Genomic DNA, 27,995 nt, shown 5'->3' with positions numbered 1-27,995 from the left:
AGTGGACAATAGGAACCAGATATTTATTAAATATAATTTTAAAATTACTTTAAAGTCAGACAGATCAGTATGATGGAATAAAGAAGTTCACAGATAGCAAATGAAGGGTTACAGAGATCACTGATTGGGTATGTGATACATACATGCGGTACGTCATGTTTGCTCTGCAAGCAAGCATTTGCACAATTATTGAGAGTCAAGTATACTTTAGAAAAGACTGCCCACCTGTACTATCTTTATCTTTGACAGTCATAACCAAAAGCACACAGGGGTGCTCATAGGTTATTTGCAGTTAATTAAAGGTTATTGTGGTCCTATGCTTCTGTCAGTCTTGTTTTCATTTAAGAAACTACATTAAAGACACACAATATTCCAAGCAGTGCACAACAAATAAATGCCAAAATAAGATAGGATGTCCCTAGTTTGTGTGTGCATGAGAGGGGATGGACCTGAAAACTACAACTGGAATGGAAAGCTGTGAACCTGACAGAGATGTGAGCTAGTAGCCGTTTATATCAGGCCTTTGACCGTGCTTTCTCTCCCTAGACATCACTCTTTATCCCCACAACCACAATCTCTTTAACAGCACATACAGATGATAAGCTGCAATCATTAAATTTCCATTCCAGAAAATAATTAAAATTTAACATGCAAATTATTTTGCTTTAGAAAAATATGGAGACAAAGGATGGTTATGTCTTGTCTTTTTTTCTCCTCAATTATTTTCTTTTCTTTTTCATTTTTAACTTTAATACCACTGACTATTTCTGAGCTTCAGTTATTCGTTAAGAAGGAAATTCTACATACATATTATCAGCTGGAAAGAGGGAGGAAGAGGGTGAAAGGATCTGGGTTATGGTGCCGTCTCTTTCAGCTTCACCCCACATTCCCATACTGCACTGTGGGGAGAGGCAAGGAGACCAACAGTTCTGCAACATCATCACAATATTTTACATTGCCACAACATCACAGCAAGGTGGGAGGTGTGCGTTTCCAGAGGGCATCCTCAGAGTCCAAAGAGTGAGGGGAAAGACCAAAAGGAGGAGAGAGTGTGTAGTGTGTCAGAGCCTGCAGCGTGTGGGCTTTTAGTCGAAAGAGATCAGCTGTGCCTCTGCGCTGCCGGGCACAGCCTGAGGGGCCTGCTGCTGCTGTGGCTGCTGCTGCTGTGGGCCACCAGGGGGAGCCACCTGGCAATAAGGAAGGAGTAAAAATAGGAAGTGAGGATGGAAATAATCTGGATGCGGTGACAAGTAAAAAATAAAGATACCAATTAGTGTTTAACATAGCTAGCTAATTTATCACAATATGGTCTTTACAATGTTTCCTATTGCTAACACCTGGTAGCAAAGGAAGACATAGTAAGTGGCTGACCTGTTGGTACATGGGCTGTTGGCCTGGCATGTACTGCTGTTGGGGGGGCATATTGGGGTCCTGTCCTGGCAGTGCTGAAATCATGTTCTGCATGTTGTATGGCTGGTAGCCTATGTAACCCATACCGTTAGTTGGGGCCGCCTGGGACATGGGGGGCATACTCTGGGCCTGAGAGGCCACATTCTGCACAAAACAGGGATAACAGTTAGAAGGATGATTATGTGTATTCAAATATTTTGGTGGTAGTTTATGTAGTGATAATGAAGAGTGAGAGTCAATCAGACCTGGTAACCCTGTGTGGGCGTGGGCTGATAGTTGGAGTAGGGTGGACTTGTATTGGGCGGAGCTTGACCAGGAGGAGCAGGCTGCCCATTGGTGCCTGCAGCCTGGTACATGTACGCATTGACCATATTAGGATCTGGAGAAAAAAAAGACAGTTGGTCACACACATGGGAGAACACAAAAAATTAAAGTATCATGTCCAATGTTTCCTGAATGTGAAGCTGTAGGAAACTTAAACATGGCATATTTTAAAAGTTTCTTCTTGTTTCCTGTTGACCTCCTCACCTGTGGCACCACCAGGCATGGCCTGGTACTGTGGTGGTGCGGTCTGCCCAGGCTGGTTCATATAGATGTTGTGCATAGGTGAACCCTCTACAGAACCAGCAGGGCTGAAGGTGCCCGGGTAGCTGGGTGGAGCACCAGGCTGGTACACAACCCCTCCTGCCACATTGGGGGGCAAAGACTGCATCTGCGTAAAAGTATACATTATCAGACATTTATTCACAAAGACTTAGGAAGAGGTAACTACGGCGTCTAAATCTCCACTTTCAATGGCAAACGAGACCAATAGAAAAAAAAAAAACTACCGCTGATTAGAATTAAGGTGACCTGAAGGACCATTCAGACCATTTACACTGTGTGATTTTACCAATGTGCTATACACATTGACTAAAAGCTCTTTAAAATGAGTTTAGCCCGACAGCTGGTGACGATGTATGCAGTGTGTACCTGGGCGTAGGGCAGAGAGAAAGCAGGCATTTGGGCTCTCATCTGGACCGTGTGCTTCTGCTGCTCCAGACGCATCTGCCTCTCCTTCTCCTGCTCCTGGAGGCGCTGGATGGCCAGCTGTCTTTGCATCTCCAGGTACTCCTGCAGTTCAAAGACAAACACCTGTGAGTACAGTTATGAACAGTGAATGAATATCTGCACTTTTTCAGTAGAGAGCCTCATTTCATGACCTGTTTCTTCTGCCTCATGATCTCCAGTTTTTGTGCCAGCTGGATCTGCCTCTGTCTCTCTGCTTCCTCTGCGGCACGGCGAAGCTTCTCTCTGTGTTCGTCCCGAAGGGCGTTGAGGGCTGCCCGAGCATCGCGCACTTGAGCCAGCTTGTCCTGCAGCCCTTCGTAGTACACTGCAGGTAACATACACGATGTGATAGTTCAGAGACTGGACCCGCAGGATGACAGGACAGACACACAAACTAATGCACAGCTAACACTCACATCGCTTCTCATCTAGCTGGTTGAGGATGTCCAACAGCTGTGGATGCATGTTATTGATGGACTGGAAGAGTGAGAGCACAGCACTGTCATTGGTGATGCTGCGCCCACGCATGTGGTTGCTCTTCATGCGGTTAAGGAAGGTGGTGACAGAATTCTGCAGAGCCTTCAGAAACTGCTCATGGTTCTCCTCTGACTCCCCGTTTTGGTACTGCTGCTGAAGGTAGGGAAGAGAGGGAAGCAAAGCGCAGAACGTCATTTGTGGTCTGCACACTCCAGTTTAGCTAGACATGAAAAATATTAATGCATCTGCTCTCAGCAGCAAGTTTCAACATACCTCCACTATGCTGACTGGCTGCACAGGGACGTGAGTTTCTACTGGCTGGCTGATTGCTGGAAGGGGCTCAGCCAATGGCACAGGGGCAGGGGCTGAGGGGGTGGGACTCTTGCGAGCCTCTTCCTGTTTCTTCTCCCAGTACGTTCTGTTCAGGTAACGGGCCAGCTGGAATAATGTGACATATGATCATCAGTATTACAAGCACAATATAAGATTTCCATTAGTCTGCCTTAATGGAGGTATTAAAGTAAAGACTACTAAATATAACATGTACCTCAGGGTCTACATCTTCAGCTGACGGAGCAGAGGAGTTCTGGAGAGAGTATATAGTTACTTACACAACACATATTTAAATAATTTGCTATAAAATAAGTGGATCTTTACACCTTTAATCATGTTTGGTAGTGTAAGCAATTCAGTGTGCCAGAGGTTCTTACCACAGGGGAAGTGTAGAGGGTGCTGACCGGTGGTGCAGAGGAAGTCACTGGAGTGGGATCAGCTTTGGGATACATTGAGTAAGAGTTCTTCTGCCTCTGTAAGTATACACAGAGGTATGTGTCAGTTTCTCTCTATAAACAGGCACTTTAAATACAAAGCGAAAATTTCAGTTGTGCAACCCACCATCCGCTCCTTCTCCTCTGCCTCACTTTGGGAAAGGGCAATGGCCAGCTGCAGCTCCTCCTCCTCCTGCAGTGCTGCCTCATCTCTCTTGGGGGGCATCTGGTGAGAGAGCGGGTGGGTGAAAAAAAATCCTCCAGTACAGAGTAGGGTGAAGCCAAGAAGATAATAAAATAACACCAATAAATGTCTGTTTTATAGGCTGTTCTTTAATACGGACAGATTTATTTCAACTATGACCAGTCTGACCGCAACTACAGATTCTCAATTTCTAGTTCTAGTTTCTCAATAATGACCTGTGACTGTTGGGACAGCGGGCTGGTCAGGTACTCAGGAGGCAGCTCGGCGGGGCCTGCAGGGGGGGCTTTACCTTCAGCTTTCCTAAGCGGAGGAGAAAGGGAGGGGTGGCTGGTGAGGAAAAGGGATCAGAGAGAACAAACAATCTATTAAATCAGAGGAGAACAAGCTGTTAAAAACACCAAAATCTCTCCAAACACAGAACAATTCAACAAAGAACTCAGGATGTGCATATCTGTCATGTGTTATTCTAACAATATGAAATGTTATCAAGTTTAAGTAGAGCCAATTTTGTCACACAAGTTGTTTTAAGATGATTTTATGGCATATCAAAAAACAACAGCTTTTTCAGGATCATCTAATGTGTTATGTACCATACTTGGGAAATACTACAGAAAATATCAATAAATCATAAAAAGCAAAAAAACACTAAACACATTATAAATGCCTATATGGTTGCACTAGTTTCATAAAATCAAATCTTTTTTTGGCCCATGACGTAATATTACATCAGATATCAGTAAAAACCTGTTCTACTGATAACTACCTAACAAACAGAGCTAAAATAATGACTAAAAAAACAACAACATTTCAATACAGAAGTTCATAACATGTAAAGCTGTCAGCAAAATGTATACACAAGGTAGTGTATTGTATCTTTTTCCTGAAAACAAGAAGCAATAGAGGTTGAAAGTGAATCTAAATCTAAAACCAATGCATACTTGGGTTCAACAACAAAGTATAAAGCATAACTTGATTCACCATACCCGCATTATGCTGCAGGTGAAGAACATTGCTGGAGATAGATTTAGACACGCTTTCCAGACCCACTATACTTCACACTCATTCTGGTGGTTCAAGTCTGGGGACTCACTTGTTAAGCAGCTCAAAGCAGGGCTCACACACACGCACTTCCTTCTCTATGCCGAACTTTGGAATGGTGGAGTACTTAGACGAACACTTTCCACAGAAAATCTGGCCACAGGCTCGACAATGGTGCTGGAAAATCAAAGAACAAAAATCGAGGTCAACCACCCGCACATGCGCTTTAAACTTATACTTCACACACACGGCTGTAACTGAATGAAGGAAACCATAAAATCTCTCAGTGCCCTAGTTTAAAGAAAGCCCAGCCTACCTTTCTTGTCATAACTCCAAATTGTACTCTGCACCGGTGACACTCCTCAGCATCAACCCAGTCTGGAGCCTGGACAGAGCAGACATCACATATGACTACAGATACGGTGGTACAACAAAGTCATCCTCTCTTCTAAATAGCTGCAGCACCAACTTGTGCTGATTCTATAGATATCATCCACTTGATAAACCTAACTCTACTTCAGTGAGTTAAGAAAAAAAACAAATATCTCACTCTCTCAGCTGCAAACATCGCATCACTCTCCTTAAACTCGGGGAACACGTGACCTATGAGAAAAGAAAAACAGACCCATTGAACATGCAGTATAATACTAGTAGCACATTAACAGGAGTAAATAAAACTAGAAATGTGGATTTGTTCTTCTTTAAACTACTTGTAGCTAAAACAGGATTGGGAAACATTCATCTGATCCATCTAAAACATGAAAAAATACAGCTTATGTCCACTTACCTTCCACTTTCATGATCTGATAGGTGTCCTGAACCACCTTATATTTGGGTTCGTTGCGGAAGGCGTGAGCCCAGGCCTGGATCAGGTACAGAATCTTGTTTCTGACATTTGGTTCCGTCTGTTTCTGGTGGCAAAAGAACCACACAGAGTAAAATAACCTGTCCTTACAACTATCCCTGTCCTAAGTCCCTCTTGTGTTTATATTCTACATTTCTGTTGTCACATAACATTGGTAGCCCTGAGCTTTTAAAACACAGACTGAATCAAACAACATTGTGTTTAACAACATGAACAGAGGTGGGAAGTCCCTTACTTTGGTCTGAAAAAAAAAACCCTCCTGTCACAAGGCTATGACATCATCAGGAAGTGGAAGCCAGTCTGAAGGAGCTTGTGTCACATGACATAGCAAGGATCCAATCAAATATTGCTAGCTCATGCTGTGATGCAGCCACATGCCTGACTGCAGGGAGCAGTCATTGAGTCAAAAGAGAGGGTGGGAAACATGATAAATCACCCTGTCTGTGTGTAACAGGGTAAAAAACACTGTATCCAAACTTTCCACTGCTTATGTTACTTTGACAGAGGAGGACAGGAGACTAATACATAGCTGCACAGACATTATTTAGCCTGATTAGAGGGGAAACAAATAGTCAATTCATCAATAAGTTGATTGACAAGATAAATCATTTATGGCAACTGATTAATAATTTCAGTTGTTTAAGCAAACAAAAAAATCACATATTTGCTGGTTGCCTATTGCCTAATGTCTATTTTATATGACTGAACTGAATATATTTGTTTTTTTGGCTACTGTAGCTGGTAGCTCCTGAGTTACCCTGAGCTCCTAGAAACTGTGGTGGGCATTTTTCATTTTACTTTATAGATTCAACACGTAGTCGATGGATTTAAATAAGAAAAGACAGATTAATTGATAACGAAAATAAGACTTAGTTGTAGCCTAAACCTAAACCTGATTCTGTAAATCCTGTTCTACCTTTTCACAATATTCAGCTTCACAATGAAAAGACAGTACTGACCACAGCTACGGTCAAAACTTGCATAAATGTACATTTGTAACTTATGTGGGGACTTTGGAAGAACTGGATTATAGCAACTCAAAGACTGAAGACAGTACGTTAGAAATTAAAGCAGGTTTATAAAGTCTAAGATATTAACAGAACGAGGTTCACCTTGAGTAAATCCTTTAGTTCCTCCATAGTTTGTTTACTGGCCACCTCATCATGGACTGTCTGGCCACAGTTCTTCACCACTGACTCCAGGACCTGAAGAGTGAGGCCACATAATCATTCACTATGCCAACTCTGTTTATTCTAGCTGAGAAATACTTCAGCGGCTCATTTTCCACTGTACACACGTCTTACCTCAAGTGCATAGAGGGCCACATGTGGATTTTTGTCATTCAGCTTCTTCTTAATGGCCCCAATAGCATATTTAGCTCTGCAATGACAAGGCAAGTATTGGTCAAAACATTGTCCTAGCAATAAGTTGAGTCAGCAAAACACACTTGTTGAACCCAATACTCAATTGAGCTATGGCTTTAACAACTAAGGATATAAATTATGTAATATAAATTTGCAGGAAGTGGGCAGAATCACTCACTGGGCATCTCCTTGGCGAATAAGATCACAGATTTGCAGAATGGATTCCCAGTCAGTCTCCAGCAGCAGCTGACTGGTGGCTTTATCTGCAATTAGTTCATATGGTTACAGCTTCAACACATGCACTGTCTGTCTAATATCTACCACACTATATCTACTACACCAAACAAGCATGTCACAAAAAATAACGCACCTCCTCCTCTCCTAACAGTCCTCCACGTGTTACATACTTGCTTTATGGAAACCATGTCCACCTGGTCTTTAAAAATAGATATAATGTATATGTACATACTGCCATATATTGCAACTTTTTAGAGAGGTGTTAAATCTCAGAACTTTCTCAAAACTGACATGTCTGTACCTACACTCATTCCCAAAATATTGTCTCATTACTGATTCCATCCTAAGTGTTATGACATTTGATTTGGCCAAAGTAGGCAACTGCCTCCAACCCTGAAAATCCCAGACTCTGACTGCTTGGCAATTTGTCCGAGGTGATAAATGAACTAACTGTGTCTGTGGGGATATGCACAGCTATCAGCTCACATGATAAGGGCTGTGTTTTGCTTTGTACATGATTGTGAGGCCCTGTGTCTACATCTAGTTTTAGGAACGTTATTGCATAAGCAGATATTGCGCTTACATGGTGTGTATTTCTACATTTATGTGTTTCAAATGTCCACACATAAAGAACCAGACAAACCAACTAAGTTTTATTCCATCACAGAAAAAAATACTGTACAAAATGCACAGAGTGGTCTATCAACATGGGGCTGGGGGGAAGGTTAATCTTGCCTTCACTGTCAGCTGAAAGGTTTGTTAATACATAACTGTTCATTTAACTTTATCTAACATGACTGTCAATTTTCAACATGACTCATGAAACCACCAACACCAACTTCAAGGGTATTACAAAGTTGTTTTTCCAGAGATATGCTAGAGTAAGCTTATATAATTGGCCATCTAACGTGGATCTACACAAGAAAATATTAATACCGTGGCTAATTTTACACCCGTCAAGCAACTCGCTAATCAACCTGTTGTGGATTTTTCTTTTTTTAAACTTAAGAGAACACTAGAAATATCTCACAAATAACCAATGTTGTACTTGGCTGTCTGGCTTTCATGGGATAGTCGAGCCATGGCATTAGAAGATATACAGTAACACTGCTGTTGGTTTAGCTAACGATATATTCTGGTGTGTGAGGCTGATATGAACCTCAAGGCAACTAACAGCCTGCCTTAGCTTGGCTAATAGCACCGAAGATAACACAAGGATAGAGGACTGTAAGCTTTGATTAGACCCTGCAAAAAATAAAAGAACAAACGTGATTGTTTTCGCTACTTAGCCGGGGTGCTAATTATAGTTAGCCTCTCCGGGCCTCCAAACAATAGCAGTGGGATTGTTAGCAGGCTAAAATGAGCTAGCTGGCCTGGGAGCCACAGCCCCAGCGTCTGTCAAAACAACAATACGCTGGAAAACATCGCACTTTGACTCGTAGTTGGCGAACTAATAAACTATTAACTTAACGAGTGTGCTGATAACTTACCCAAGAGCCTCTCAAACGTGCCTCCGCCTTTCCCCATATTAGACTCAGCGTCTTAAAGTAGCTGTCGAGGAGTTTTGTTCAGTCCACGGATCCTGATATTTTCACCGCTGATGGTTAGCCTGTTAGCTTCTCTGTTAGCCACGAAGCCACAGCTGTACGGTTCTTCCCACTTCCTGCTTCCGCCGTAGAAACAACAACACCGGGTCTTTCTTCCCCTAGCGACGGATACGTGCAACTACAAGTAGGTTACATTGAGGGAGGATCACAAGATAACATTAGTTTTAGGTCGTTTTTACTACATTTATATAACTGTTATTTACCTGTTAAATTGCAGATGGGATTTTAGAAATATATAATGACCATACAGAATAATATATATATATATATATATTATATAGTTAAATAATAGTAATAGTTAAATAATTATATAGTAAGTAGTAAAGTAGATCTAGGCTAGTTAAAAGGAGCTTGACCTTTACCAGCAACTACATTAAAGCGTAAAAATAACACTCCCGGAAAATCTTGTTTTCCTGACCTCCTATAGCAATGGGTATCAAATTACTGGCAAGTGGCAATGTAAGTGAAACTATATTCGGTAGTATGATCAGCAGAAGAACATTTTGAGAAACAAAAAATTACTAAAAATCAATGCATTTTCATTTATTTATTTTTATTTTATTCATTTTCATTCTTCAATTAAGTGTAAATACACACATTTTACATTGTTCACAAAGCCATGTGCATTCATTGAGTACACCAGCCAGTCTGTCCTCTGGCAGAAGGCAACAAGAAAATATATCTTCTCACTCCCAAACAGGCTCCTTGGGGTAGGTGTGGAGACTGACCTGTTTAGGCCCGTCCTCAGCTAAATCATCCACGGTGGTGTCTGGTTCAACAGCACTGGTACGATGGAACAAAGAAAGTGACATCATCCACAACTCTTGGCTGTGAACTGATTGCTTTTGAGCTGGACGACCAGTGTCTCAAATCCATGGTTGGAGGATGATAAGTAAGCCTATACCCAATGACAGTCTCAACTTGTAAAACTAAAGCATTCTAGCTTTATAATTGATTTATATTAACCACATTCACAAGAAAATATCAGCGTGCTTTTACACAAGTGAGGGGGACAGTGAATGAAGAGTGGAAAAGACTCTGCAGTGATGTACAGTTGTACTCCAGGACACCGTGACGTCATTGTCGGGGTGTGGTTACAGCTGCAACAAAGCACGAGTCTGTCCACACCCAACCAGTGTCATCAGAGGTGAAACAGGCATAACACTGAACCCGCTTTCCAACCTGGTGTTACGTTTCTCCTGAAAATGCTGCTTCCATGTAAATGCGTGAATGTCATCAATGTAATCTAATTATGCTGGGCCCTTTAAGAGTTTGGGGGCCATATGACAGAAACTTTTCTAACTTGGAGATGCGCTCCTACCTGTTTGGTAACCATGGTAATTAGAGTTAGGACTGAGTCAACATTCCTATAGCTTAAGATGAGAAAAGTGTGTTACATAAGAACATTAACGTCCCAAAATTTTAAATAAACTCCTAACTTTAAGATAACCGTCAAGCTGTCCTTACTTTCACTTTTCCACCAGGTAGTGTTAGCTAATTGGTTTAATCCATGTGACTTCTCTTTTATCTCCTGAGTTAGTGTTGTTAAGTGCCCAACATCATTTTGTTCCAATTTTTGTATGTTTCATTGTATGTTGCAGTATGTTTCAATGAGAAAAAACAACGGTTACAAAGTTGTTTAGCTTGGCAAGATGAGAAAAGTAGCAATGGTTGCTAGGTAACAGACATGAAAGTTGCTAAACAGTGTCGGGTTGAGTATTTAGGATTTACTTACCTTAGATTAGATAGGGTGAAGTAAAGTGAGATTGGATTCCTAAAGTTAGTTTGTTTCTTATCGTAGACTCTTTCTATCTTAATGTTAGACTTAAGATAAGAAGTTTATGTAATTCAGCCCCAGGACTTTTACTTGTAAGGTCGTGTTTTTAAATTCTGAAAAAAAAATAATTAAGAAACGGATACAAATACTTCTTCCCCCACTGACTTGTATAGAAAATAGATCACCTAAGATCTATATGAACAGCAGAATGGTGAAGATCAGACTGTGTGTCTTGAACAAGTCATTGGGTGTTGTGTAGTTGACCATGTGGGTGGTTTACGTCACTGTGAATGATATCGATTCATTAGTACACTTACATTGTGTATGACTAATTCTATAGTATTGTTGGTAACACACCTTTAGAGCTATTTTGAGACACTTCACTGATTATTTACAATGTAAATAGTGCCCTTGTCTCACTCTACGTTTCCCCTATTACAATTGTACAGTAAAATAGCACAGACTGTCTTACTGTATTTGCATTACTCTACCAACATTGGTATAGGCCTACTTAGGTCATGTATGAGTCACTACCTGGCACTTGGAACACTGGTGCCCATTGTTATTGTGGTGCTGTAATGCTCCATAAAGTGGCATTGTGTTGCTCTGTCCTCTGCTGTTACGGACAGAAAGAAAAGCAAAACTGATGGATCCATACATCCCCTTCACAGCCGTGATCAGATTTACAATTTAGTTTACAACCATTAGAAAACAAATGGCGGGCGTATGATTTGTACATGTACAGTAACCAAACTCAAAAAAAAATAATTGTTGTCATTGTAAACTCTCTGTGGATCATCATTTTCTTCAAAGTAAAGGAGAATCTGAGAGATCTGAACAATGTCTCATGAATAAAGATTATTCGTTTTCCAGTGTGGCTCATAACATCCCACATTACATACTTACGCACAGAGACACTGACAGATAGGCACTCACACATGCATTACAGTCTTGCACCCTCTGAGGGTTGATCTGTTTTTTTCTTAATATCATATTATCATCAGTTTGGATATGTGATGGTATGGAAACATAACTAGCTTCGAGATCACTTGCGCTAGGAGAGCGTATTTGTCGTTATTTGAAGGAATAACAGGATTTCTTTATGTTGCGAAACAAAGATAATGTATTTTTCTTTGTCCATGGTTCCGGGTAGCTGAGACAGAGAAGAGTTGATGGAAGATAGGAGATGGATGACCACACACACACACACACACACACACACACACACACACACACACACACACACGCACACACACTTCTCACAATATGGCACCACAAGCAAATGTACACACACATCCCCATTGTTCTATTGTTCTTCTCCACTCAGCAGAACCCCTATAGTGTTGACATAAATGAGCAAAACAAAGATTTTCTTTTTAAAACTACAAAACCACTTCTCTCAAACACAAATGTGAACACACACCATTTCCCTCAGAAGAGGATTTGGAGGACATTTTATTGTATTTTACACTGACAGACAGAAAAAACAGGTTATTGAAGGATATCAGGTATGAAATAATGAAATGAGTTCAATTTCCTCTAAATAGCCTCCTGTGGCTTTTCAGAGAAAAAAGCTAACTGGAAGAACATTAAATATAAAATAATTACAAGAAGCAAAATCAAAAGGAGAGGAATCAGGTATGTCATCTTTTGGGGTGTATTTGTGGGACTTAAAGGCATTCAGACATTTTGGAAACTTAAACATAACCTTTGACCTGTGTGGCAGGTGCCCTGCGAGGACTACTTTCTCCACTGCTGAAGGTGGGAGAGCCAGGGATGCCAGGGGGACTTGACCCAGCATAGAGCAGAGATCCCCCAATGAGGAGCAAGGATGATGCCCCCCAGCCGATGTAAAGAGCAGGGCCAAGCTCACGCTTGTGTGGGGCCGCCACATGTGGATCATAGAAATCCCTGATGATGGAGTGGGCAGTCCAGCAGACGGGCACAAGGTAGAGGAACCCTGCAATGGCAAAGAGGGCGCCAGAGATGCGAGCAATACGGGCCTTGGTGCTGTTTACACCGATGCACTTAGTACACTTGACTCCTAAGACCCCCAGAGCCAGAGCCACGCCACAGATCATGATGGAGAACACGGTGAGGCCTCGGGCAGCCTGCATGTCACTGGGCAGAGCCAGCAAGCTGTCATACACCTTACACTGGATCTGACCTGTGCTCTGCACGATGCAAGTCATCCAAAGGCCTTCCCAAATGATCTGAGCGGTCACTATGTTGTTACCGATGAAGGCAGTGACTCGCCACAGGGGGATGGCACAGACTATCGCCCCACTCACCCAGCCCACAATGGACATGATTAGCCCCAGCAACTGCATGCCTGTGGTTGCCATGGTGAAAGGTGTTGTTTGAATCAGATGGATTTGTCTTGGTTTTATTTTAGTATCTGTTTGTTGGAAAGGGCCCACTTATAGTCCCACAAAGAAATGTGACAGTCTACAGTACTGGAAAAATTGTGCTCCACTACTGGATCTTCAGTCTTTGGGTGATGATGCCGTCGAGTTCAGCTTGGGTTAGGCAAGGACAGGTGTTCCTGAAATTCAGAAAATAACCACTTTCAAATGATCTTTTCAATTTATCACACAGATGGTGCTGTAAAGCTCACAGATTCAAACACTTCACACTGTTACAACAATGAGCAGTAGTAAAGTATGAAAAGACTAATGGAGCATATATTTATCATAAATATTTGGAAACAAGCTGGGAGGCCCATGTTTAGTGGATTCCAATGAGAACCACAGAGAATAGCCGTCTTTGACACAGCTGTGGGTGTTGAGCTACGCCTTGCCGGGTGAGTGGATTATCTCAGAAAAACATGAGGAGACTCTGAACACAAGCATCTTTCATGAAGGCTTGTAGAGTGGGCCAGGAGGACCTATGTCATCTACTTATCACAGCTCTCAGTATCCACATTTTACAATTCTGTGAATCAAAACCCTTTCTGCACAATCAATCCATGGGTTGCTGCATGACTAGGAGTAATGGAAGCAAATGTAAACGGATAGGCTTTACCAATTGGACCACTTTAAAGTAAACATGCATCCAATAGACCCCCATCTGAGAGAATTATTATTAGATTAGGTTTTGTAAGTGGGCAGATAACAATGGATCATATCAATCCTCAAAACTAGAATATTCAATGGACAAGCGTCCACTCCCCCACTGTTACAACATACTGTGCACAACTTTATAGTAATAAATTATTCCTTCTTTGTAGTCCCATAAAGGTCCCTGAAAGCCCCCAGACCACACTTTAGGATCTGTGCCTTATCTTTGGTCCAACTAATGGCTCTGCCTTTTTTACAGGAGATTATTGCACTGCTATGAAGCAAGAGCAATTTCATACACATGCCTTCAACACTGACTACTTGAATAGAATTATTAAATTGTAATGCAGCTAAACATATAATAGAAGAATAACTCATCACACACACAAATGTAGCTGTTTTTCAGTCAAATAGTTTTTTGACTTTTTTGGAAATGTCACTAATGCACTGATAGAGGATATTATTAGTAATATTTACCTGAAATGAAGTACTCTCACTGCCCTCCTTGGTCCACAGGTAAGTCTTACTGCTCCAATACTTGTGTAGATCAGCTGGGCTGTCTCGATTTGTGAATGACGGCCCTGAGAATTCAGTTCAGTCCACAGGAAGGCTGGAGAGCAGGGCAGGCTCTATCTTTAGAGGTCAGGTGAACTGAAGTAGAGAGGGTCGATCAGCTTCGACATCCAGGACTGGACTCGAGATGGGGCTGCCCTCTGAGATGCCAGCGCAAGTCTGTGTGGCAGTGGGCAGAAGCATGCGCTTGTGTGCACCACCGTGTCAGTGTGTGAATGAGTGAATGTGTTTGAGTGTGTCTCCCAGTGCCTGGTGTACGAGCACAATGCCCTGCTGTTTGGCTGTGCCCTCCCTCCCTGCTCCTCGTCAACCTCTGTCCCTACCCTGCAGCCCCTCGCGTCCATCCAACTCAGCAACCTATTTTCTCCTCTTTTTGACTTTGACTTACTTGTTCATTTATGAGAGCCTTTTCTTTTCTTCTACCCTCCTCTTTCCTTTTCAATCTGTTTATGGGTTTCATTGAAGTTTTTCGAGTGTAGGGGGTCAGTCCTTATGCAACCTCTTGTTCACTGTTCTGACAGGGAAAATGTGGTTCGCTGTAGTTTTTCATATGGATTTGTAACTTAATAAATACATTTGACACACTGGATTGATACTAAAAAGATAATCAAAAGCACAACAACTGTATCTATACTGGAGATTTATAATAATTCTGCATTAAATATGATTTTTAGATGCTGCAGAAACTAGAACTGATGATTAGGGGAGCAGCGTTTTTGCCACCATGCAGGCGACCAGGACTGAAGAATGGATTAAGCCTGTCAGTAAATGTATCTGTGAAGGTGTGAATGTGGACTCCAGATTCTGCACAGTAGAAGGACACGCGGCCTTCTGTGTAGTCCAAAAACACGCCCACCTTCCTGGGTCTCTGCTCCAGAGCCAACGGGGTGACAGGAGAGGTGTTGGCAATGTACTGGCCTCCAGCCTTCAGGCTTACAGTCCAGAAACCATTTGCTGGGCAGACAGTGAACTTGCCTTTCCTGTTTATGGACTGTCTGACAACACCCAGGTTCCACTCAATCTTCTCCCCGACCTCCACCTCCCAATAGCACCTCCCACTGCTGAAGTTCTCTTTGGCCAACACGTTTGCCACACGGTCAAACCGCTTGGGGTTATCTGGCACCTCCTGAAGCTTGTCTGTGTGTCGCACCTGTTTTCTGTCGTCTGAGACAAAGAGGAAGGGGTGGGCTGTCTTGGCACTCAGATTGACATCCACTAAGAAAGAAGGAGGAGAACAGGTCAAGAATGGGTCAAACAGCATGGACATATTTAGCGCTATGGGACTGTAAGAAAATTACTTGAGTGGGAAGTGGGGTAAAATCTTACATTTCAGTTTTTTAAATTTCATAACCCTACAGAGGCATGGATATTAATTATTATCAAGAATATAAAATCATTCATCAATCATTCACAACTGGTGGAATCAGCCATTTCCAAGTTTATGTCAAATATGACAAAAGGCTGAATTATGATATAGGCCTACTAATATATGACATTTCCACGTTAAAATGTCTAAAAATGTTATATATTTTGTTGAGTTGTGTTCAAACATGATCTCAAATGTTTCCATTCAAACCCAGAGAACTGTATCTTTTTTATTGTTTTAATGCTGAAATACAAATTTGGGATGTTAAAAAAATAAATTCTCAAAAAGCTAAAAAGGAAAGAAAAAATACATAACGCCCCCGGTATAATTTGCGTAGAGTCCTTATATTTGTTTCTGAGTGCTCTAAGCCTTACCTGTGTATTTCTCTATTCTCTTTTGTTCTGTCAAAGAAGAGGGGAAAGAAATGTCACTGTCATTGAATTCATTGTAAAATACTGAATTAATAAATAAAAGATAATGAATTAAGTGAGTAATTAATTGCATTACTCACCAGATTTTGAGAGCCTGTTGACTTCTACCTTAATCTGTTCCATCATGTCTGACAGTGCTCGTCTGGTGACCCCAACACAAGGGTCAGTTTCTATGGTAACCTTGGACCAGTCCTTCATCTCAGAGGGGTGCACTGTGGAAATGTCCTGCATGACATAAACACAGACATTTCACTGATGGCAGCCAGTGTCAGCGCTTCGCCATTACCGTTATATTATCTGCATACGGTAAAGCTGCTTACCTGCTTCTTGTCATCACTCTGATCACTGTTTACAGGAATCTGAGGATCAGATTCAGTGGTCTCCCTCCTCAGCTCATGGATCTCCTGTTCAAGCTCTTCCACCAGTGTTTTTACTCTCCTCTCCTCCTCTGCCTGTCTCTCCTCAATTGCTGAAACGACTGCTTTGTGACTCTTCTCCATAGCATTTACGAGGGCAGAGAAGACCTTCTGGCTCTCTCGCACCTCTCTGAGGTAAGAGTTCTGATTGGATATAATCATGCATCATCATTGAGCAATATACTTTTTTAAAACAAAAATCTGAATAATATAGTGATTTTCAACGCACCTTTTGGAGATTAAGGGAAAATTTGAACCTTTCTATCTTCTGTAGCCTTTCCTGAATCATTTGCTCAACATCTACAACCTGCAACCGTGACGGCATATGCAAAATTATTATCAGACAATGTCAACTATGATAATATAAGTGACAAATGCAATAAAGTACCATTTCCTCATCAGGTGGTTTCTCTGGACGAGTCTTCCTGTACTTGTCTGAGAGGTCTGCCAGAATACGGTTGACACTGAGGTCAGGCCTGCCAGTAAACACCCTCTTACAGTGGGGGCAGTATTTGGACTGGTGTCGTGCCCAGTAGCGACAGAGACAAGACAAGCAAAAGCTGTGTCCACATGGTATGGTCACTGGGCTGGTGAAGATGTCTCTACACAGAGAGCACAAGAAGTGCTTCTCAGGAAGGAGGCTAATTGTAGTGGCCATAGTCTGAAAATGACAATGACAACAAAGTGTGAAAAATCTTTTGGCATTGTTTTTTATTCTGTGGCCAAAAAGGTAACATAGAGAAAACCACAACTTGACTTGAGAAGTTCCCATACAAATACTTTGATAAACAAACGGAAGGAGGGCATCTCTATTTTGTGCAATTGACATTTAAAGTAGGATATAATAATGTCATAGAAAAAAGTTTGAACATTATACAGGACATACTAACTGAAAATAAGTACATATTCATATGAGTGGTGGAAGTACTCAGATCTCTTTACTTAAGTACCAATAGGCCTACATATATAACAAAATACTTATTACAAGTAGAAGTCCTGCAATCAAAATCCTGCAAAAACCCTGCTTTTAAGGTTTCTTTATAAATGAAATAAACTTGAAACTTGAACTTAATTAACTAATCAAATCAAATATTCAATCTTGAACTATAAGTACTTGCCACTGATTACTTAAACAAATTTACACTGAATTGTGAAAATATTTGCAGCTCAGCTATGCAGCACTCAGGCTCTCAGGGACCTCATGGTTTTAAGCAGAATGGCATTCCTTTCATATTATATAATGATACACAAAGAACAGGATGTGTGGTTCTCTTTTAATCCACTGAAATAACATTCAACAGCTTCCCACAACAAAGTCCTCGGATCGTTTTCTACCACAGTGTCTTACTCTTATTGTCAGTGTCAAAGACATCTGACTTAAAAAGAATTTCTTTGTGATCAAGGACAGATAATACTCTAGAGAGCGGAAGCAGCCAAGTAATAGATTCAATTCAATTCAATTCAATTTTATTTGTATAGCGCCAATTCATAACAGAAGTTATCTCAGGACACTTTTCAAATAGAGCAGGTCTAGACCGAACTCTTTAACATTAATTACAGAGACCCAACAGTACCACCATGAGCAAGCACTTGGTGTGATGTGATGTAAAGTATGTTGTCAAACTGGTAGCAACAAAATACTTTGTTACGTCATCAGAAAGCTACAGTGCACTACCGAACAACTCAACAAAAAGCAGCAACCACTGAAATCCTAATGTTGTTTTTCATGTGATTCCTAAGTTTCGTCCTGACCACACTGTGACATTCAAGTAGGAAACAATCTCGGATTATGCAACACGCTCATAAATGATTCACAGGTCTGATTTCTGTCTGTAAGTAACTTGAAACAGAAACTAATATAAAAACATTAACTGAGGCAAAGGTGGTCTTACCTATCCCAGTTGATCTTGTCCAGGGAACACTGTAGTCGGTCTACACTGCTTCAATTCACAGTTTCATGTAATAATACATAGACTCTGAAGGCGGTGAGCACTCAACAGGTGCACTTAGGTATGTGTGTGTTGTCTAGCAAAGGGGCAGTGCTTTAGACAATGGCACTCTCAGTTGAGTCTCCACCCTGAATGTTATCTGAGCTACACTTCAACTAACCTACAGCAAGACACCAGGAAATGTTGGACAACTTGGTTTATTCAAAATACTGTTTTACAGCCATGACACTTATCATGAGATTTACTGTTTTTGAACATTAGTAATCCTCTTAAGCAGTTCTGTTCCAAAACCCAAGCATAGTGTAGAATCAGTGAAGCTTGTGTTTCAACCTAAAGGGGGTTGCACATTTCCTTATCTAATTTGGTATCAAGTCAGCCTGAAAGCTACAAAAGCAACAGATACATTTAAATGCACATGATCCCTTTATTCCTGAAAAACAGGTCCTAAGTCAATACCATGCTGTTATGGACGTGGAGTTGCAAAAAAGCGATTGATGAAAATTGAGTTAAAGTTGAGTCTGGCAGGAGGCGCCACTCTGTTCTCCATATGCTTTATAGCTACCTGGGCTGTTCCTCCTGCCGATCCACCTACTGCACCACCTATGATCCCATAAAGAACCATCCCACCTGGTCCCTCTATGGACCCAAACAGTGCACCCACGACAGCTCCCACAACAAGACCAGTCCCAAGTCCTCTGGCCAGGGACGTTCTGAGCCATCCATTGTCCATCTCCGCCTTGGCTCTGATCTCTGCACCGACACTGGTGGTGGAGGCATCCTTCTGGTGATACAGCTCCTCCTCCGCTATGTATTGCTTTTCCACATCAGTCCATGCCTTCTCTATCTCTGCTGCCCTCTTCTTCCGAAGCTTCTTTTCCTCCCTCTTCACGCTGTCCTCTGCCTTCTGGAAACTTCTGCTGGAGAAGTAGCCCCCTCCTAAGGATGCCACCATCCGTTCTATCTTTTGTAGCAGCTCTCGGTCCCGGCTGCGATCTCTCCAGTTCTTGCTGAAAACATGAAAGCGCCCACCGTACTTCTCAATCAGCTCTCTCAGGTGCCAGTCAGTCTTCTGCACCCTGTTTTCCAGGGCAGCTTCCTCCATATTTCCTTCATATGCCAGGAGGACCATGCAGTGCCTTAGACAGTGTCTTCCATAGAGTTTTCTTATCAGTTTGTGAGCTCTCATGTCATCTGGGGAGACTTTATCCATGTCAAGAGCAACAAGAAAGGCATGTGGACCAGGAATACATAAGCACTTAGACCTTCTCAGCTCCATCTTCCTTTTCGGTTGAGATATATCCTTGTAATAGATGTTTGGTCCATTGATCACAGCCACTCGTCTTCCTGCCAGCTCTCCAATATTCTTTCTGCTGTCAGAAATGCTTGTGATATCCTTAGAAAACTCCTCTCTCCCAAGTATGGCATTCGTTAACTGGAACTGTGAAGGCCCACGGCTACCGACCACCATAAGCCTTAATTCTGTGGTAGATCCTGTGAAGAGGTTCAGTGCAGTTTGAGAAATATCACCATGTGAATGCAAAAAAGTAATGTGCATTTGCTCACACTTATTTTTATTTACAGCATGTTTTTTCTTTCACCTTCTGTTCACTGATCTGTTGATGGTGCAACATGTAACACAGTCAGATTACAATTAATCATAAAGAGAGCATGAATGTGTGTAGCAAAGTACATGAAAATCCAGTTTATTCAATTTCATTCAAAATCTCAAACAGCAACATCATGTTGATGTTAGAGGAAGGTTCTGGAGATCACCAATGTCTGTATAAAATCTGTCGAGTAGATGATGAGATACTGAGATAAATCATTTTTTTTATCTATTAGTAGCACTAGATAAATGATCAGAGGATCATCAAAGTCATTGGGCTTGATCTCCTGTGGCCCATGAATGTCTGTACCATATTTAATGGCAATCCATCAAATACTCGTTGGACCGACAACCAACTGACGCTGAGGCTGTTAGCAAAGCTAAAAACTCAATAAATTATAAATTCCAACTTATTTTTTTTTAGCTTTGTACGTTAAATTTAAGTAAAGCAGAGTAGTCTTCATGTTCGTTTACCCCCTGTATATAATAAACCAGTGATCTTACCTTTCTTCCTCTTATCCATTTGGCAGATTTACAGCACAGATTCACTTTGTATGATCATAGAGTTCTCCAGCTTCTCACTGGACTGAACTCATCACAACCGCTGTAGCATATTCAATGAAAACACACCCCTGTTCTTTTACCTAATCTCTCTCTCTCTCTCTCTCTCTCTCTCTCTCTCTCTCTCTCTCTCTCTCTCTCTCGTTGATTAGGTTATTGGGCACCAGATTTAATATTAGTGGAAAATGTCCCCAGGGTTGGAGGCTGACAGTAAGCACATTCCCATTTATTGACATCTTTAATGAAAAACTTAGATTAAATTAATTACTAAATAAACTGCTGTGTTTTGTACATTTGTAGTTTGTACGTTGACAATATTGTATATACATAATTTAGGTAGAGGATGTTGACTGCCTCCTTTATTTATTTAGTGATTTGAGATTTGTATAACCATCATAATCACAACAAACTCTCCCATGTTAATTAATGCTGATAAAAGGTAATTATTTGAATAAAACAAGCATTGACTAGAGGGTTGTTTGTCCACTAACAGAGCTGAGTATCTCAAAATGATGAAGAGATTTAATTTACTGTAAGCCTGATAAGTGAACATTTTTATAAACATTTGCACAGTGTTAAATTTTTCTTTCTCTGTTCGAGTTAACATTTAGATTTTAATGGTGACCCTACAAGGTTATCTCACTGTGAGTCCACCAGTTTGTTTTTTTCTCAGGGAAATCAATAGCTCATTAAATTAGTTTGATCCTGTGTGCGTAGAGCACAAATTTATATTACAAATATAGACTAGGGTCAAATAACAGTGTTTACAAAGATCTGCTGATATGTGATTTAGCCTCATGCCAAAAAGCCAACACAAATAGGCTACATGTTCAGATGTTCATGTAAACTCAAAACATTAACATTAGGAGCATAAACTCTATGAGGGCTTCTTGCCTTTGTTATAGTTTTCCTCTGACACCTGTACTTGTTGTTCCCGATGAGCATGCTGCATGTATGATATAGCTAAAGTGACAAATGTTTGTGATTTATTACAAATGGATGAAAGTATTTGAAAAGGTTTTGATATACGTGCACTGCTTACTGATTGCATTACCTTAGTAATGTTCACACTCACACTGAAATTCAGTAGAGTTGTGAACAAGAGGAATGGAAAATGGAAAATTGTTCAAATTTTAGTAGGCTCAGTGTGGAGGAAACACTCATTTTCATGGAGATTCATAAATTCAGTAATTTATGTTTTTACATTTAATGGTTTCTCTCTCAATTTAAGCCTTTATTATGTGTTTACATGAGACGCTATTAGGTGCTAAACAGAAGAAAATCAGGTAGAAATAGACCCCAAACTGCAGAGAGGGGTTAATTCACCCAACAATTGCATTAATCTGACACTGCAGTGGAAACTCATGTGTGCAATACAGCAAACTGCTCATGGTAAACAGCGCCCCCGTGTGGTCAAACCTCGTAACACACGAAGAGGAAATCACATTTATGTACTTCCTGTTTGTTTAACAACGTCACAGCTACCCGAAAGAGACGTAAAACGACGTAAACAGTCAAAAGGAGAGCACGCTACTTTGGCCGGACAGTTGTCATGGAAACTTTGACACGGGCGTCATCTTTATGAAAGCGCCTAGCCGCTGTAATGGGACCATGTGCTCAAGTGAAGGACGACCTCGACTCAGGCTTCAGACAGACAGACAGACAGACATACTGCCACCAGGATGATGTCATTGCGTGCGGCCAGACGTGCCCTCTCTCCCGGTGTGCGCCGCTTCTCTGACACTTCCGGCGGAGAAATAGTTGAAGATGTGTCTGAACGGACGGGCTGTGCACAGCTCACCACGCAGGCGTCGCTTTACGTACATGTGAGCTTTTGGTCAATTAAACTGATTAAATATTATTATTCGATATGTCATGTCTAGAAAGTTTGGGCCGAAATCTTATAAAAGTCACCTTCCTCCTTTCTACAGTGGCCTTACTGTCTCAGGAGGTGTTCCTACTGCAACTTTAACAAGTATATATCCAGAGATAACAACGACCACATGATGACAGAGTGCCTCCAGAAGGAGACTGAGACATTGCTGCAGCTCAGTCAGGTATCCTGGTATGGTGATTTGTTAGACCTTCCACATGCAGTTGTCAAAGTATTCCCCCTTTTTTCCAGCTTTCACCCACCTTTTCATTTTGATTTCTCCATGCAGCGTTACCTCTGTATTTTTCGGTGGTGGGACTCCAAGCCTGGCTCACCCCTCCACCGTTGCTGCCGTCCTGGAAACTGTTTCCGGGCAGGCGAGTCTCTCAGAAAAGGCCGAGGTCACGCTCGAGGTCAACCCTACTCCCGTGGGAATGTCAAAGTTAGAGGACTTTTGCCGTGCTGGGGTGAACCGTTTCTCCATTGGGGTCCAGGTGAATATATGATCTACAGAAGACTGATCACAGAAGATTGGATTGTAACCTGCACAGTTGCACAGTCTCACATTTAATGTCACATTTTCAACCCTTCAGTCTTTGCAGGATGACGATTTAAAAATTCTGGGAAGAGACCACAGTTCTCGTCAGGCCTTGCAAACTATCGAAGAGGCCAGGAGGCTGTGCCCGGGGAGGGTGTCGGTAGATGTAATGTTCGGCCGGCCCAAACAGAGCGTTGAATCCTGGGAGAACGAGTTGTCTAAGCTGTTGAGGGTGTGCGACGACCACATGTCTCTGTACCAGCTGACCTTGGAGCGCGGCACTCAGCTGTTCAAACAGGTGCAAGGAGGAGAGGTGACTGTTCCCGCTGAAGACGTGACAGCTGAGATGTACCAGTGTGCCAGGAGGACTCTGCACCAGCATGGGTTTCTGCAGTACGAGGTGTCTAACTTTGCAAAACATGTAAGTCCTCAGCAGAAGGACAGTTCACTGACTGTCCTCCTCACCTTAGAAAACATTGCATCTTTTATAAAGACTAAAGGAAACGCACATAAGATAAGATGTTCCTTTTATTAATTCAAAATGTTTTAGTAGAGAACCTTTGGAATACTGCAGTGCTTTATATAAAGAATAAACATGCATTACAGCAACATTCAAAACAGAGTAAGGACAAGAACTAAAAATAGAAAACAAAAATAATAATATTAAAATAATAAAAGGGTCCCAGATTTAATAAAAGACTAAGAGTCTACTACAGTCCTGCTAGCAGCTCTGTGGCGCTAATGTCAGCATTCATGACAATCCATCCAATTGTTGTGGAGACGTCTCACTCAAAAAGACAAATGTCAACGTCATGGTGAAAAGGAGCAAAAGTCAGACAATCACCAGAGTCATTTTCAGTCAAGGATTCATCCTCTTTGTATAACATTTCATGGTAATCCATCTGATAGTTGCTGAAATATTTCAGTCTGGACCAAAGTGGTCATGTTTTCCTTTGTAACAGAAGGCAAACTAGTCTTTCATCTTCCTTTTGAGTAAAAAACTTTAATTTTCACACTTTTAAGGCGAGTTTCATGATGAATATAAACTCATATAAACCATGAGTTTATATTCATCATGAGCAGTGTCCTTCAGGTTATAGAGTGAGAGTTAAGTGACATTGCTTCTGCTACAATAAGACTCATTTTCTTTTGTATTTCTGATGAAATGTCTTCACAAACACTCAACAAGGCAGATGTCTAATCTGTTTTGAGCAACAGTCACGACAACACAATAATGCTTCCCTTTTGTGTTAAGCAGAAAGCAGTGAGTCATCACAATATGAGCTATTGGAAGGGAAGACAATACATCGGTGTCGGCCCAGGTGATCTATTATCTAGATTGGAAGCAGCGATTTATGAATATTGTATTTGTGGAAAAGTTATTAAGCATTTTCGTCTGTGACAGGAGCACACGGGCGGTTCGTTCTCCCGGGGGAAGGAGGTGTCGCTAGGGAGGCCCGGACCCAGACTCTAGAGCCTGACGTCTGGATGCGTGAAGTCCAGCAGAGGGGACATGGGACACGGAGGCGGATTCAGCTCAACCATCTTGAACTGTGAGCTGTTGCACTTACAGGCAGTGGTGTTGTGTCTTGTGATGAGTATATTTGCTGGTGACACAAAGGGGGCATCTGCCATTTCTATAAATTCTCATGTGAAATGTAGCAATTATGTTACAGCCAATCCACTGAGTGTAATTTAACACAGTGTAACAAACATAGTGCCGGAGGTCGCCGTACATGTGCTTGTTCTTTCAAACATTCTGTCCTTGTGAAACGCTATTATCAGACTCCATTGAATCCATTTGCTCACTCTGTCTCTGTCCTTTGAAGTTCTGTAATGAAAGATGTTTGCTTGGCAGATTGGAGGAGGTGTTGGTGATGGGAATGAGAATGACCGAGGGCATTAATCACAAGGTGAAGCACACACAATAACCTCTTTAAGCCTACTTAAAATGCACTAATGGAAAATGTTCTATTCAGCAAGGTTTCTGTGTAATCTTCTGGGTCTGTGAAGGTTCAGCATTCAGTACATCTTGCACATGTGCGGTCTTTTTATGCAGCACTGGGAGTTGTTTAGCCCACAGCTGAGCCTCCGTGAAGTCTTTGGTAGATCCACCGATGTCCAGGAGCTGCTACAGAGTGGAAGACTCATTCTTGACGACAGGTGACTTATGACTATCATTTTTTAATACTTAAATTCAAAAGTTTTACATTTTCACTGGTTGAGACAGAGATCGCCCACAAGTGTAGGTTTTTATTCTCTTGATTGTTTGATTAATTTAGTTGTTTATAAAATGTCAGAAAGTGGGGGAAAATGCCTTTTTTAATTTCCCACAGCCCAAGGGGATGTACTAAAAGAGCTTCTTTTACTTGACCAGAAGTCTAAAGCCCAAATATATTCATAATAACTAAAATGCAAAACAAAGACAAGCATCAGATCCTCACATTTGAGAAGCTGGAACCAGGAAATGTTTGTCTTAATAATAATATAATAATAGTAAAGAACAACTCTTCATCTTATTTTTTATTAGAGGCCTGCGCTGCTCCTGGGACGGACTGGCGTTACTGGACAGCATGCTGCCAGCTCTACTGGTGGAGCTGGAAAGACAAATCAGTCAGAGGCTACAAAGGGACCACCACACTGACGGACAAACAAAGAAGACCTCCAACCCACGATGACAGGAATGTGAAGAGAGCAGATAATGTCAGAGAAAGCTTGTCTGTGGGTTAGGCTGACAGGACATGTAAAGCTGTTGTCATAGTAACCTAAACCACCACAAACTGTGCAGTAATTACATCCCCCACTGGCTTTTTTCCTATTATATTGTTATATATATTTTTGAAAAACCCCCAGGCTCCATCGTGCAATTATGTAATTATTTTAATTTTTTACTGTTATGTAAACATAATTATTGACCTCGCAGGGTACAGGAAATTAGGTAAATGCCAGTTCAGTATGTTTCTGTATTGGGAATAGATGTGAGTTTCACTGCTCTTGTAAATACACCTGCTGAATAGATGAATAAATCTCTATATTTAAGGGCCATGTTCAGCACAATAGCAAACAGATGCTGTTTTAGTAAAGAAAAGTAGAGAAAAGTCTGTAATTCCATAATTATTTTCTTGGAATTTAGATCTGTGTGGCACTAATTACAGAGACAATGTTTAGCTGAGTCTTTTACTCTTGAGACACTATAACAATTCAACATATATAAGGAATAAAGTTTACAATCATACAGGAATGAATAAGGAAATTCTATCTGGAAATCCACCACTGCTTATAAATCCGGCTAACTAACTAACTAAAATCAAATAAAAGTCTCATTTATAGTTTGGCACTGAGTACAGGGACAGAGTGTGCTGCCAAATGTTTCTTGTCTATAAGTGGCAGTTTAATTTGGATTAATTCAGAGAGATCTATTGAACCATTCAGCAACATTTCAGTTAAACTCATTTACAAATCAGTGTAATTGATCTTACAGTACATGAGAGGAAATAAATGATTAACATCATTACAGCAATGGCCCCGCCACTTTGTAGTTGAGACTATTACTTGTGAAGTGCTGTTACAGCCAGAGATGATTCATAACGTAGACTGATGTTGTCAAAAGTTCACATTTGAATTAAGCATGTGTTAGTATTTTACTAGGGAAATGACAGGGATGTCTTTCTGTCTCATTATGGATGAAAGGATGACAGTACAATAGTCCAATAGTAATTTGGAATGATTTCAGTGTAATTGTGGCCTGTTTCTTTTATATATTCTTACGTTTATGTAACCACCACATAGTGTGTTCCCACATGCCTGCACAGCCTGACATAACTTCATCTGGGATTTTGGGATTTGAACAGTACAGCCCCCATTGCTATCTGCAGTAATCACGATGTGCTCTCCGGCTGGAGAAACAGCTCACTCTCTGCTGTAAGATTCATGAAGTCTGATGACGAGTCTTGCAGCACCGCCAGCTTCAGCAGCTGCATAATAATATTTAAAGCGCCCCTCCCTCTGACAAATATGCTTTTTTCTTGTTTCTACTTTTAGATGTTTGAGCTTCGACGTGCAGGACAATGTACTTAAAGAGTTTGACAACACTATTCACATTCATCTGCTGAAAGTGGAAAGTTTTGTGCTCATTGAAAATCAAATTTTAAGGGGCGAGGCCTACAAGCATCACCAACATTGTCACTGTGACATCACAAATAGTTATAAAAGTCAGTTCTGGTCAAGTATACAAGTTATACAAGTGTGATTGGAAACTTTAAGTCACCAGTGCGCACACACTGAGAATGGACTTTCTAAAGATATTTTCATATTCATAGATTCTATGGCATTTAAAGAGTTGGAGTAGATGTCATTTTAAGGATTTTAATGTGGAAAATATAGTGTTTTTGCGTATCAGACATTATTGTTACAAGCAGATTATTTATATATGTCTTAATACATGTCTGGAGGGGTAACTGGGTACATCTTGCCTGACTTTAAAGTACTGAGCTGAACATTTTAACAGTACTGTCAGTTCATTTGAGCCAGAACACACTGAATAACAGTCTCCATCAAACCATCCTTTCATCCTTTTTTACAAACCAAGGCCACTCTGTGGGTTGGATGTGTTTCTCCTGTAGAGAAAGGATATATATGGAACAGTGGGCTCTCTCCATGGTGCTGATTTCCCGGAGTTCAATATGTCTCTCTCCTCTCGCCCGCCTCCCTGTCTTCAATAATCGATGCTCTGACTCTTTTGTTTCCTGTGAATACTGCGGTGACACATGAGTGTGTGTAGACTATTGGTGCTCCTTAACCGTGCTTTGTCACACCTCGGTCCAAGA

General features: G+C 41.2%; 5 protein-coding genes across 10 annotated transcripts; 1 reads left to right on the top strand and 4 right to left on the bottom strand.

The window, feature by feature from the left end:
• Positions 1–4: 4 nt before the first annotated feature.
• Positions 5–9,072, bottom strand: hgs (hepatocyte growth factor-regulated tyrosine kinase substrate). 5 transcript variants are annotated; one of them, XM_051387909.1, is made up of 20 exons: positions 8,904–9,072; positions 7,355–7,439; positions 7,117–7,192; positions 6,925–7,017; positions 5,735–5,858; positions 5,498–5,550; positions 5,264–5,332; positions 5,000–5,124; positions 4,125–4,236; positions 3,832–3,930; positions 3,648–3,743; positions 3,485–3,523; positions 3,211–3,375; positions 2,877–3,087; positions 2,613–2,785; positions 2,383–2,523; positions 1,939–2,122; positions 1,656–1,789; positions 1,372–1,554; positions 5–1,187 (listed from the first exon to the last, which is right to left on the bottom strand). In XM_051387909.1, the coding sequence occupies exons 1-20, from the start codon at positions 8,938–8,940 to the stop codon at positions 1,086–1,088; spliced, it is 2,301 nt and encodes a 766-aa protein (XP_051243869.1). In that variant the 5' UTR covers positions 8,941–9,072; the 3' UTR covers positions 5–1,085. The 5 variants fall into 5 exon arrangements, with proteins under 5 accessions (XP_051243869.1, XP_051243871.1, XP_051243872.1 ...); XM_051387911.1 differs by having other exon boundaries at positions 2,877–3,090; positions 4,125–4,209; XM_051387912.1 differs by having other exon boundaries at positions 4,125–4,209.
• A 3,150-nt stretch (positions 9,073–12,222) lies between these two features.
• Positions 12,223–15,059, bottom strand: cldnk (claudin k). The gene is made up of 2 exons (XM_051388298.1): positions 14,334–15,059; positions 12,223–13,342 (listed from the first exon to the last, which is right to left on the bottom strand). The coding sequence occupies exon 2, from the start codon at positions 13,140–13,142 to the stop codon at positions 12,495–12,497; it is 648 nt and encodes a 215-aa protein (XP_051244258.1). The 5' UTR covers positions 13,143–13,342; positions 14,334–15,059; the 3' UTR covers positions 12,223–12,494.
• A 29-nt stretch (positions 15,060–15,088) lies between these two features.
• btr02 (bloodthirsty-related gene family, member 2) lies at positions 15,089–18,684 on the bottom strand. The gene is made up of 7 exons (XM_051388297.1): positions 18,535–18,684; positions 17,031–17,303; positions 16,872–16,949; positions 16,547–16,786; positions 16,307–16,451; positions 16,170–16,196; positions 15,089–15,644 (listed from the first exon to the last, which is right to left on the bottom strand). The coding sequence occupies exons 2-7, from the start codon at positions 17,298–17,300 to the stop codon at positions 15,100–15,102; spliced, it is 1,305 nt and encodes a 434-aa protein (XP_051244257.1). The 5' UTR covers positions 17,301–17,303; positions 18,535–18,684; the 3' UTR covers positions 15,089–15,099.
• Positions 18,685–18,780: 96 nt separating this feature from the next.
• Positions 18,781–20,720, bottom strand: LOC127356779 (GTPase IMAP family member 9). Its single transcript, XM_051388802.1, has 2 exons — positions 20,702–20,720; positions 18,781–20,082 (listed from the first exon to the last, which is right to left on the bottom strand). The coding sequence occupies exons 1-2, from the start codon at positions 20,718–20,720 to the stop codon at positions 19,055–19,057; spliced, it is 1,047 nt and encodes a 348-aa protein (XP_051244762.1). The 3' UTR covers positions 18,781–19,054.
• A 1,517-nt stretch (positions 20,721–22,237) lies between these two features.
• rsad1 (radical S-adenosyl methionine domain containing 1) lies at positions 22,238–26,678 on the top strand. Of its 2 annotated transcripts, none has more exons than XM_051388296.1 (9): positions 22,238–22,584; positions 22,690–22,823; positions 22,921–23,125; positions 23,225–23,590; positions 24,428–24,491; positions 24,575–24,722; positions 25,028–25,082; positions 25,229–25,332; positions 25,700–26,678. In XM_051388296.1, exons 1-9 carry the CDS (start codon positions 22,441–22,443, stop codon positions 25,845–25,847), a joined length of 1,368 nt encoding a protein of 455 aa, XP_051244256.1. In that variant the 5' UTR covers positions 22,238–22,440; the 3' UTR covers positions 25,848–26,678. The 2 variants fall into 2 exon arrangements, with proteins under 2 accessions (XP_051244256.1, XP_051244254.1); XM_051388294.1 differs by having other exon boundaries at positions 24,425–24,491.
• Positions 26,679–27,995: the final 1,317 nt, after the last annotated feature.

Source organism: Dicentrarchus labrax, unplaced genomic scaffold (genome assembly GCF_905237075.1).
Source record: "Dicentrarchus labrax unplaced genomic scaffold, dlabrax2021, whole genome shotgun sequence".
NCBI classification, from domain to species: domain Eukaryota; kingdom Metazoa; phylum Chordata; class Actinopteri; family Moronidae; genus Dicentrarchus; species Dicentrarchus labrax.
Note: the sequence above shows the minus strand (reverse complement) of the source record. Positions and strands in the feature narration are given on the sequence as shown.